General features: G+C 39.8%; 1 protein-coding gene across 3 annotated transcripts in view; it reads right to left on the bottom strand.

Annotated features, from left to right (window-relative positions):
- The window catches only part of DNAH8 (dynein axonemal heavy chain 8), a 125952-nt gene that overhangs the window by 56935 nt on the left and 56339 nt on the right, over window positions 1-12678 (bottom strand). For all 3 annotated transcript variants that reach the window (XM_083604432.1, XM_083604434.1, XM_083604433.1), the window contains 14 exons: window positions 12333-12505; window positions 11776-11954; window positions 9299-9486; window positions 8501-8587; window positions 8249-8356; window positions 7434-7568; window positions 6065-6226; window positions 5001-5247; window positions 4031-4272; window positions 3797-3937; window positions 3326-3563; window positions 2109-2251; window positions 1224-1358; window positions 760-882 (listed from right to left, as the gene is read on the bottom strand). In XM_083604432.1, coding sequence (XP_083460558.1) covers window positions 760-882; window positions 1224-1358; window positions 2109-2251; window positions 3326-3563; window positions 3797-3937; window positions 4031-4272; window positions 5001-5247; window positions 6065-6226; window positions 7434-7568; window positions 8249-8356; window positions 8501-8587; window positions 9299-9486; window positions 11776-11954; window positions 12333-12505 — 2301 coding nt within the window. The remainder of the gene's footprint in view (window positions 1-759; window positions 883-1223; window positions 1359-2108; window positions 2252-3325; window positions 3564-3796; window positions 3938-4030; window positions 4273-5000; window positions 5248-6064; window positions 6227-7433; window positions 7569-8248; window positions 8357-8500; window positions 8588-9298; window positions 9487-11775; window positions 11955-12332; window positions 12506-12678) is intronic.

The raw sequence follows: 12678 nt of genomic DNA, 5'->3' as shown, positions 1-12678 counted from the left end.
CCAGTGTAGATTCAAATTACAAAAAAGGCAATTGCAACCATCATTAGAAATAACTTTATGATTGTCGCCAGGAGGCTCCACATGTGGAGAAGAAGGGTGGACATTCTCCATCAGTTTTCTGATGGTGGAGAAGGAGCCTGGTTGCTGTGCCTTAGGAAGAATGAAGGGAGGGGAGACAGGGAGGGTATAAAAAGCCTCAGAGAGAAGGACAAAACCCAGTGAAGACACAGGGAACAGGCTGGGCAAGCTGGATTCCTAACTGAGGCTCTTCTACAGAGATTGGGGAGATATGGTCCTTGCTTCCCTGTGGGGAGCCTTCTGTAGGCTGTTTCCCTAAACCCCATCGGGCATGACTGAACAGGCACTACCAACAGCCGCTAGCCTCCCCCTCTAACCCACCCACCCCTGCTCCTTTGGGGAGGCATAGGAGCCCTGGATTTAAGCCTGCCCAAGGCACTGAAGTTCAATACTCTTCTTTGGGAAGAGCCTTCCATGGAATCCTGAGGCAGCTCTGGGCTTTGGGAGACTGTTCCTGAGGTTTGGGGCTTCCTCCTGGGGACACTGGGCTAGGTTGACTTGGGCACTCTGAAGAGCTACCATTTTTTTTCCTTTTTTGACCTCTATGCCATGGAAGGCATGGAACATGCAACCTTTGATGTGCCCTTTCCCCAAGGTCACAGTACACCAGACTTTTACTGACGACATTACAGACCGAAGCAGTACTTAGCGATATTACTATGCACAATTTTATAACTCTACCTGATCTCCCCATTCATTAATAATTGGCATGTTAATATCATCAATGAATATTGTCATTTTTCTGCCATTTGGCGGTCCATAGGTACTTCCCATCCGTTTGTCCACATAACTTTCTATTGTCCTCTTAACAATTAAAGAACACAAAAAGAGGGGAAAATATGTAAGTAATCACCAAAGTAGTTTACAAATTCTTGTTTGTTTGTTTGTTTTAAAAAAAACATTCTTAAAATGTGTTTTCCAATTTATGTAAGTTCTCAGATAAGTTCCCAAATAACTTGGGAGCATGAATATTGTTGGAACTTGGTGTTAAAAACAGAGAACAAGATCAGGGTTTGCATTCATTCATTCATTCATTCTTATCCGTTTTCGCCTCCCCTCAGAACCAGGGCTCAAGGCAGCTACACTTAAGATTATTGCAAAGCATTTTAAATATTTCTGCAAGCACATCACGTAGAACAGCTTACCTGAAACATTCCAGGTTCTGTTGCTGAGGAAAAGTTTAAACATTTTGATAAATGTTCTTCAGGATCGTACTTTTTTAAATAACCTTTAATCATTACAGTCTTTGCTGTTCCTTGCTCACCAATAAGCAACACGGCCTGCAACAATGTTATGCCAATTTATTATCAGGCTTGTATAATAAAGCTAATTCACTGCACAAAAATGGTTTGAAACAGAAATTTTACTATAATTATGTTGGTTTTCTTTCTAACCTACTATTTACTTTCACATTCTATTCAGGCTTCAGCCCTTACCAAAATATAAATGGCAAAAATCAATACATTTTTATGGGAAAGAAAAGGGGAAGGAAGGACAACACAATCCCTTTGCTCATTGCTAACTCCCTTTGGAAACAATAATTGCTAAATCATCATTCAGTTAGGATTGGATATGGGCATTTTCTATTGAGAGCTGTGACTGCTTAAATTTTATTTATTTATTGTTGCTGCAGCCAAAATTGGGGGTGGGGTTAAGTTGAGTGGGGGGGGGACTGCTTGAGGGGAGGGCAAATCTGCACACCAAACCGATTAGCCACCCCTGCCCTATAAATCATTGTTTGGAGTTAGACCTATATTGAGCAAAAGGCCACATATTCAAAAGGGGCTTCCCGGTCCCCTCCTCCCTACTGCAAACCCCAGAATAGCCACTGCTGAAGCATAAGGTGGGTCACAGCGGCTGCATTAGGGCATTTATTTATTTTTAATCAAGCAGAGGCACATTTTTTGTGTCTACAACAGTCTGTGTTGCTACTGTTAATCACAGACATAAAAGGACATATAGATAATAAGGTAGTTTGGGCATAAAAAGACATTACCTACTCACATTTTGCAGAGAAAATATGCACTTACTTTGTGTTGTTTTGCTATGGTATCCATTAAAAACTGGGTTCTGACATTGTCAACATTTGGAACCAGAATAGATGCATATTCGGGAACACTGTCTGTTGGATAAACGTATTCCTGAACTTTTTTATTCCAATGATCCCAGTCACCTAAAAGTAGCAAAACAATGGTGGAAGAGCTCTAATTATTTCACTTCTTTTACCAGCAACTCCACAGTACTTCCTAGGGGACAAGGGATGACACAGAACCCATTGGACCTATTCTACATGGGATCAAAAGCCTTCGTGAATTAAAAGAAGCCAACATCTTTTCTCATACTATTATGCTCAGTCACATGAATCTCCAGAGTGTTATCACATAGGTGATTTTGAGTCACTGGTGGATTCAGAATAAAGTTCATTCGCTCCGTAGTGATCACTGTAAGGAAGAATGGCAAGAAATAAAAAGAAAGCTTTACACTCTCTAATTCTGCTTCTTTTAGGAAAGAAGTCTTAACAATCAAAACTCAGCCATCAGCGAGCTGAGCTCATCCATCGAACACTAGAGCCCTGTTCAGGCATTCAGATTACTTACATGTAAATAATTGCATGCACACACGCAAGAGAGAGGGAGCAGGTTTATACTGCTAATCTCCCTCAGGCCCCCACTCCAGCACATCATCTTGCCCTCTTTACAGCCCTTTGTGAGTTAAAAGGCCAAGGTCTGAAGTAGGGCTGGCATGAAATGATGCAGAGGAATCTGCAAGCTTTTGTCAAAATTCTGTTATGCTTCAGAGAGGAGAAAGAATTTCGGAAGAGTCGAAACTCAGAGCACTAACAGTATCAGGAGCCACCATTTTATTTACTTATTTCAGTAAATATGTAAATTTCAGTTGTGTTTCGGGGAAATCAAAGTGACCTTCCCCTGTTGCTGCCACCTCTCACTGATGCAGTGGAGTTCTGTTCCTGGTCCCCGCATGTGTCAGCAGAGTGCACATAAGCTCACCCCACCCTCTTCCGGGTCCGAAAGGACCTGCACGTAGGCAGTCACGCGCCTGTACAGAGCCACCATCTCACCTTAGCTGTATTTCAGTTCATTAGTCCTCATTCATTATTACATATTCGTTATGGCCAAATATAATAGCCTTCCTTTGGAAGTTTAGCGACACGCTGGAAAGGACATCTCCAGTACTGGAGGTTTGTGCACTTAATTATTAAAGCGCATTGCACTGCTTTTTCACTTACCATAATCAGCAACGTAGTACTCATACATTGTCTCTGAAGCACCTTTAGGAATTTGTGGCAAATCTATTTTGCTCTCATGGCTTCTTAAAAAGGCTTCCAGCTTTTCCCTGCTTTCCAGTTCTAAGAGGGAACCTAAACTCCACATCAGGCCAAACACAAATAATTTGTGAAGATGTGCCAAGCATGCAATACCACCTTCTTCCTTTGATGGTATCAAGCCTTCCAAAAGATTGATGGACTGGAAATATTTTTAAAAGGAAGAAAATGTTACACAGTGCTTAACTTTCTTAATCAAACTTAAATACAAATTTCACTTAAATTTCACTTCATCTCCGAGAAAAACTGCAATTTTATATCTATGGCTCTTAATGTTTTCCAAAAGATTGTCAGGAAGCAAGATTTCTATGCTTATTTCTTTAGAGGCAATCACGCACTGCTGTATGAACAACTGAGACAACAGTAACTATATACCTGCATGATATAGTTACACTCTAGAAGCTCCATTTTTGGACCAAGGTTTAATTTCATGTATGTATATGCGTCTTCAAACACTTTATCATATAAACCTAGCAGCACATCAGCTTCTTGTGTAGTACGAGTCTTTAGCCAACCCTGTAAAAAAGTCAGAAAAACAGTTTACATTTTTTTAAAAACCCACACTATTTAAAAGAAAAAGAAAAAGTGATCATCCCTGCAAAAGTGTACCTGCAATATTGGTCGCCAGCTTAGTGCAGAAGAACTGATATACACCATGCCCATTCTAGAAACTGTAGCAGGAGATGCATTTTCAATATTGTGAACTTCAAAGAGCAACTTGCAAGTAGGAGACATTGGAATTCGATCACCATTTGCTAAAGTGAGAGTCTTATTATCATCTAGCACTGAATTCAGATTCTCAATCCAAATTGCATCTACTGGGCCATCTAAAACCAGAAAAATATTCTCGCCTGGAAACAAAGAGATATAGCTGAAATATGGAGGCTAACATTGAATAACAACAGCGACAATTACAAGGAGGGTGCTTGTTGTTTAGATATTGAGGAGCATCAAAATGTGATCATCTCACCTGCTATCTGAAATGACATAGCTCAGCGAAGGCTACACCACTGAAAGTGTTCCAATTGTAAGTTCCAGTTCTTAATTTAAGGCTGCACTGCACATCTTTAAGCACTATAGAAATCAATGTGTCTCAAGCCTTAAATTGGAATGAATTTGCAGCATTGTCCCCATGAAATTTCACTAGACTTTTTTTTAAGAGCAAGGGTAGTATCCAATGATGTAATTAGGATTTCAGTTTTCACAGTGTAACTTCTCCTCTCCTCTCCTTATGCACCCCCCACTGTCTCAAAATCTGCTCTGGTGGGCAGGGGAAATTTTCAGAACAGAATTACGGGACATGCAGAAAGAGAAGAGAGGGAGGGAATTCCATTGCACAGCCTTGTGCTAGTGGAACTACTTGGTTGGATACTGCCGTAAGATTATTGCAGTTTTATATTAAATGAATATATGGTTTCTCAAGTTATCTTAATTACTTACTCAAGTTATCTTAATTATCTTTACTAGAACAGAGACCAATTAGTGCAGCTGCAAACGGAAGATCCTTTTCAGCGGTACCCTGAGAGATGATAATCACGTTCCCATATGCACTATATAGAACACACTATAGCTGGCATACCCTTTTTAGCCTTAAGCGTTTTTCTCCACAGTGTGGAAAAGATTCCATCTGTCCAGTCATTTGTTGCTGTATCCAGTTTACCAAACATCTGAGGCGCAGTAATAGCTTTTGGGTTCATACGCATTTCTCTGTGAGGATATCCACACTCTGTCATTGCCCTCATCAACATAGTTATAACAGTTGTTTTCCCAGATCCACTTGGCCCAAGTGTCATCAACCCATGGCGTACTTTGGAAGTTTCGTACAACTAAAACAGGGAGGGAGAAAAATGTGTGGCTAAATCAGAAATAACTATTAGGATTATCTGTGTTCTTACTGAGCTTGTTTTCCTAAGGACTTCCTCCTGAGCATGTCCCCGGTGCAAAGCAGGGAGGGAATGGGTACGTTTACCCGGGACTAGGCAAGGCAATTGCCACAAGAAAAACAATTAAGGTTAAATATAGGTAGTGCTTGAGGACATTCATACAAACTTAATTCTCTGTATCTGTATGTGGTGTATCTAGATCTTACAAGAGATTTTAAGATTTGCTGAAGTCAATTAGAAACTGCATTGGTAGAGAACAAGGAATATTTTGAACCATGAGCTGTTGGCTTAGGCACCAGGCCCTCCTCCAGGAGAGAGAGAGAGAGATGCTATTGCCATCAAATAACAGGCAGTATACGTCAATACCATGAAAAATATGCAAGGTTCCCTATGGAAAGTCCTCCCTTCAGATGTCAAGGAGACAAAGAACTACACAGCGTTTAGAAAACATCTGAAGGCAGCCCTGTATCAGAAAGTTGTTTAATGTTTGATGTTTTATTATGTTTTTATATATGCTGTAAGCCGCCCAGAGTGGCTAGGGAAACCACTAGGGTGGGGTATAATAATCTTTATCATCACTGCTTCTGGATAATAATGCACAACTATATGCACACCGCAAGTTACATAATGTGATACTTGGGTTGTTATGGGAAGTGAGGAGGGATCCTCTGAGACAGCTCGAATGTGGAAAATGTGATTTAGAGCAAAAATTCACACCTGTAGGTTCTGCAGTTTAAGTTTACGAGGTATACTGTAATACCTGGACAAGCTTAAGATTCCAAGGTGGATGGTTAATCAGTCCTGCCTCTTCAACCTGATTTGCAACAGCTGCCTGAAGGTCAACATATGTATTGCTGTCCAATACCAAGCCCGGAAAGAGATCGTTTATAAGACTAAGAAAAAGGGGTTCATCTTCATCTACCTGGAAAAATAAACAAAACACAATAATTGATGGATTTGTAAAGATGGTCACTGATCCAGATAAAATTAGTCATGCCTCCCAATGAAAGAAATAGGACTTGCAATGGTTATGAAAAACTTGTTGTTGTTGTTTAGTCATTTAGTCGTGTCCAACTTTTCGTGACCCCATGGACCAGAGCACGCCAGGCCCTCCTGTGTTCCACTGCCTCCCGCAGTTTGGTCAGACTCATGTTTGTAGCTTCGAGAACTGTCCAACCATCTCATCCTCTGTCGTCCCCTTCTCCTTGTGCCCTCAATCTTTCCCAACATCAGGGTCTTTTCCAGGGAGTCGTCTCTTCTCATGAGGTGGCCAAAGTATTGGAGCCTCAGCTTGAGGCTCTGTCCTTCCAGTGAGCACTCAGGGCTGATTTCCTTCAGAATGGAGAGGTTTGATCTTCTTGCAGTTCATGGGACTCTCAAGAGTCTCCTCCAGCACCATAATTCAAAAGCATCAATTCTTCAGCGATCAGCCTTCTTTATAGTCCTGCTCTCACTTCCATACATCACCATGGCTTTAACTATACGGACCTTTATTGGCAAGGTGTGAAAAACTATTTCCACTAAATTCAATGGGTTTTAAGCATTATTAATTTACTTTAGGTAAAAGAAATAAAGCAGTAGAGTTTCACTCTTAATGATGTAAGACACACAGGAACCTGCCTTATACTGAGTAAGGCCACTAGTCCATCTACCTCAGTATTGTGTACACTGATTGACAACAGCTCACCAGGATTTCAGACAGGGCTCTGTCCTAGCCCTGCCTGGAGAAGATGCTGGAGACTAAACCTGGAATTTAATTCATGTACAGCAGATGCTCTGCCACTGAGCTACAGCTCTCCTCCTGAATTAGTCTTTTTTATTTGACGGTTTACAAAATTCAAAAGCCTATTTAAATAACAGAGTAAGTATAATCAGTGTTCACGAAAGTGCTTATAGAAAAGTGTTCATGTGTTTCTGTTCTTTTATTTATAAACTCAGTTCTGTCTAGTAGCTGTACAGAGTGGAGTGCTTTATACTCAATGAATGTGTGCCATGCCTAAAGATTTAAAATTAGTTTTAGAACATGAGGAATATTTGAAACACATCTGAAACAACAGCAATAAGAGAAAAATACATAGTAGCCACATTGTAAAGTATTCTCTGAAAATCTTAAATGGATGGGTTCTTACAAGTTTAGAGAGGTTCATGTCCCTTAGTCCTCTCATGACAGTACTCATTTCGCTGTCGTCGGGCCTTGCCCTCTTCTGAGATCCAAGAGTCCTCAACACTGAAAGAATATTTCTCAAGCCGAAATCATAGTGAACCTAAAAGCGAAAATGACAAATGCTACAAATAGTAACATGGCCAGAACAGTGTGCTGAGCCATAATATTTCTAAAATGCAAAAACTCAAAATCCTAACCAGAGAAATTAAGAGAATGTACCAGAGCACTTTAATGTAATGAGAAAAGACAAATTTTGTATGTAAAAGGTATATAAAACAAAAGAAAGAGCAACATCCTGTGGTGAAAGGGGGCAACCAAACACTTTCAGGAAGGTCCCCACCAGGGCATGCTCTGAGGAAACCTGGGGAGGTTCTGGGCACTTCTGGGGCCGGAGGCAGCGACACAGCGGACAATATGGAATATTGCTTTTCATCGCTGAACATATAGTCCAGAGATAATGTGGAGTGAAATGGTCACTCAAATGGTTTATCAAAGAGCAAATACTTTACAATATCCTGAAGGCATAAAACTTGATCACTATAATATCACATATGCTAGTCGTGTCTCTGGTCAGAGAAGTGGCAACCAGCAAATAAGTCCCTTTGCAGAAATAGGCCACAGCAGTTAATGAAAGACTCCCTGGCCCCTACAAAGGTTTTTAGGTCAGGCTAACAAGTAAGAATTCTGGGGAACTAAGAGGTCCTGTTTCACTACTCTTTATTACCTATGTACCACTCATTGGTCTACAGCTATTGCACTATATTGGTGATGCAATATTACCTGCTTGGTAAGCTGCTCTTCACAAAGCTTATAGAGAACAAAGAACTTCTGAGCCAGTATGACATTCTCAATAAAGCCACAGCTTGCAAGTTTCACTCTCATAATTATCTGAAAAAGAATAGCACATTATTAAGAATTTTATTAATACTAAAATATTTTAAATAACAGAAAGAGCAAAGATGAATGCATTTTTTTTTATTTTGTAAAGGTATGCAGCTGAGAGATATGTTGCCTAGGAGTGATAAATAGTACCTGTCTATCTGGAACCATCATTGCAACAGTTCTGAATTGAATTTTTAGGTTTTCTGGAAGTTCCTGGCGTCCAGCATACCCAGGATTCTGCAAATAAACACAAAATTTAGGGTAATTTCGTTCAGAGTATTTGGCATATGTCTCAACTTACGTGCACAATTGTGATTTATGGCATGCATCTATATCCTCTTTGAATTCAATTATTTATTATCAAGATTTGCGTCTTGCCCTTCACCCTAAGATCACAAGGAAAATTACCACAGGAGAAGAACAGATTATAAACCAAACATGGAATATAAATATAAATTTGAGATAGCTATGGCTATAGATATATGTGGCTTTTTTCAGCTGGAACTCACTGGAACTCAGTTCTGGCACCTCTCGGGTGGGCACCATTGCCATTATAAGAGAAAGAGGGAGGCATTCATGGTGAGTTCTGGCACCCCTTTTTCTAGAAAAATAGTGCATGCTCTCTCTCTCTTTCTCTCTCTCTCTCCTCACAGAGAGAGGAATATATATACACACAGGTATCTATATTCCTCATCTCCCTTTCTGCTTTCTATAACATCTTAACTGACAAAGAGTTCTGGAGAACTCAAACGTTTCCCACAATTTCATGACATTTCTGTTTATCCTAATTAAGGTATTATAAATTTAATGTTTTCAAATATATTGCTCTGTTAGACAAAGTAATTAACCACAAAGGTAATTTATTTTCAAGTATACTGCAAAACAAAAATATGATTGATTTTCTCTCATCAATAAATTAAAAATGTGTACTTATCGTAATAAATTTACCATTGTCAGAAAAATTCCAAACTCTGGGTTTAAATCTACAACATCTCCATCGGAAAATATGAACTGTTTTTTCCTTTCTTTTCTTGCTGTCAAAATGATATAAATTTGTTGAGCTGCTACTGACAACACCGGTAATTCAATTCTGTTAAATTCATCAAAGCATCCCCAGGAGCCAGACTGTGCAAGTCCTAAAAGAGGAAAATGATTTTATTTTTTTACCCTGATTATATCCTTTCTGTGGTTAAATTTTTTATTCTTCTATGTTGCCTGGGCAAGAGCTATATGCAGAGAAGAAACCTCAAAAGACTGCTTCTGGGTATGTACTGATGTAGAAAAGTGATGGCAAACCATCTGCTGGCGTCACCCACTGTCAGCATGTATTTGGAAGGCCATTTGTATGGTGTCTGCAGGCAACGGCGCTTGCTCAAACATACCATTTAAAATGTTAACTTTCCCCAATATATACATACATACATCTGTCAAAGATGTGAATGGGAAGAAAAGAGTGTGCACACTCACCAAGAGCGTATCATACCAATTCCTACAACTTTCCTGGGCATAGCTGTCAACTTTTCCCTTTTTTAAAGGGAAATTTCCTTATTCCGAATAGGATTCCTCGCAAGAAAAGGGAGAAGTTGACAGCTATGTTCCTGGGCAGCTGCAGTATTCATAAGGAAAGAACTTTAAAGAAAATTAATGGTTTCTCAGGCCCAAAGCTCCGTAAGAGTGATGTCAGAATACCACATCTTGACTACTCAATTTAGCAATTTATTTTGCATGCACAATTGCTACAGCCCTCATACAAAAGCCTTTTTAGCCATCTCAGTGTTGGGGCCATGACATTTAGATCAGTCCTGTACTTCTCCAGAAATCCACAGTGTGTACGCCAGCCTTTGCCAACCTGGCATTCCAATATGAAACACTTTCTTGTACATGCTACAGGTGTAGAATTTGTTTTTCTTAACTTTTGCATGGCAATGTAATCTTCCTTCTCTTATCTTTTAAACACAAGTATCAAAGCTAAGACCATTTTAAAAAATGAATTACTCCTTAGGAAAAAAATTAGGGCAGTACGTTTCTAATTATGAAACAAGTAACCGTTTATTACAATTACAATTTGCTGTAGTGCAGTATACTATATTGCAAATATATTTTAATTTCATATTACATTCAGCTTGCATCTTACAAACTGTTATTACATTTCTTAACTCAGTCTTCCATAAAAACTATTAGTCTATCTTGCAATTTCCCCTTATCAGATATTGGCAGGCCAATCCTGCACATGTTTACTCAAGAGTAAGTCCCACTAAATTCAATTGGGCTTGCTCCCAAGTAAATTCTTGAATTGAATCTCTTTCCCTTGAATCCTCTTTGCTGCATTCAGGCTGTAAACTCCACAGGGCAGGAACTTTGCAGCTCCATCAACGTCTACTCAAGAATTACCACTGAGTTCAATGAGACTTACTCTCATGTAAGTGGGTAGAGGAATTGAATATTGTTCTTATATTCCAATTTAAGAATTTGAAAAACACACAGGTTCCAGTCATAAAGACTGGTATGCACTTAACTCCAGATGTTGCTGAACTATGTATTTTGCCGTTTTATATTCTGATTTTTTTAAAATTATTATTATTATTATTATTATTATTATTATTATTATTATTACTACTACTATTATTAGTATTATTTATTTGTACCCCAGCCACTCTGGGCGGCTTCCAACAAAAACCAAAAATACACTAAAATGTCACACATTAAAAACTTCCCTGCCTTCAGATGTCTTCTGAATGTCAGGTAGTTGTTTGTCTCTTTGACATATGATGGGAGGGCGTTCCACAGGGCGGGCGCCACTACTGAGAAGGCCCTCTGCCTGGTTCCATGTAGCTTTGCTTCTCGCAATGAGGGAACTGCCAGAAGGCCCTCGGCGCTGGACCTCAGCGTCCGGGCAGAATGATGGGGGTATACTGGGCCGAGGCCATTTAGGGCTTTAAAGGTCAACACCAACACTTTGAATTGTGCTCGGAAACGTACTGGGATTTTATCCTGTGAACTGCCCTAAGACCTGCAGGTATAGGGTGGTATATAAATTAAATAAATAAATAAATAAACTACAGCTCCCACAATTGCTGATCATTGGCCATATTGGCTGAGGCTCAAGGGGGTGCAGAATAGGGAAGCAGTTTCCGAAGCAGGGTTGGGAGGGTGAAAAAGGGCTTAGAAGTTGCACAGGGTAGAAAGGAGAAGGTCTAAGGAGTTTCCATGGGGTGGTGAGTGAAGCTTGGTGAGCAGCAGGCAGAATCCCCCTTATATCACCATAATTATAGTTCCCTAACAATTTTTCCATACACTGGCTTAGGCAGATACTGTGGCAGACAGTAACTTCAGTATCTGATGAGCGTATATCGAACACCAGTGGTGCACTAAACGCTGTTAATTCCATTACTCCTTTTCAATATGTCCAACAAGCCAGGCCTTACCTTTGAAGATACGGCCCAGTCCTCTGAAATCCATTTGATCTGAGCAGTTAAATACGACTACGTATTTCCCCAAAGCTTTCCCCATGTCTTTCGTTGTTTCTGTTTTGCCGGTGCCAGCAGGTCCTGCTGGAGCTCCTCCCATGTTCATTCCCAAAGCCTGAGCTAAAGTAATGTAGCATCTGTAAATGTAAATCCAGATCACTGCAGTATGGAATAAGAATGCTTACAAATACAATGCAATTGAACCTCACTCTACATGTTGAACTCGGGTAACACACAAGCCCCCATTCAGCAGCAGTGGCAAAAAGATCAGGTACCCACTATGGAGCTCAAAGATTCTCAGACTCTGCAAGTCTATGATAGGTCCCTTGCAGTAGGAGGGAGGGGAGATGGTCAGAGAAATGCAAGAGCGCTGCTCTGCCCTTACTTCCACACTGCTGGCAAGAGGCTGGCAGAGTTGGTAGTTCAACTGCCTTCAGTTCTCCCTCGCCTTGACCATTTAGGATTGTTATCATTATTAAATTATAGATAATACGTAACAAATCCACTCTTCTTACCTGTCTGTCAGTGGTGTTATAACCAGCCGATCTGTGCATCCCAGAAATTCATTTTGATAAACAAAATCAACATCCGTAATCGACACCAATGTTTGATCGAGATCTTCCTTAAAATAAAATCTGGACTGCTTCAGCCATTCAAAATCAGTCACTGATTTTATATGCATTTTAACCTTTAAAAAGAAACATTAATCATATCAAAACAGTACAGAAGTATAATTCACTTGATTAATTAAAAAGTTACTCCATTAAAATTATTCCTGCTATTTTCTCTCCTAATACTTGTTTCTAGTAACTAAGAGCATTTTTTTGTTCTGATTTTTTTTGTCACCATACCTTTTCTACT

This window comes from Podarcis filfolensis, assembly GCF_964270895.1.
Source record: "Podarcis filfolensis genome assembly, chromosome: 3".
In the NCBI taxonomy this organism is placed as follows: Eukaryota; Metazoa; Chordata; class Lepidosauria; order Squamata; family Lacertidae; genus Podarcis; species Podarcis filfolensis.
Note: the sequence above shows the minus strand (reverse complement) of the source record. Positions and strands in the feature narration are given on the sequence as shown.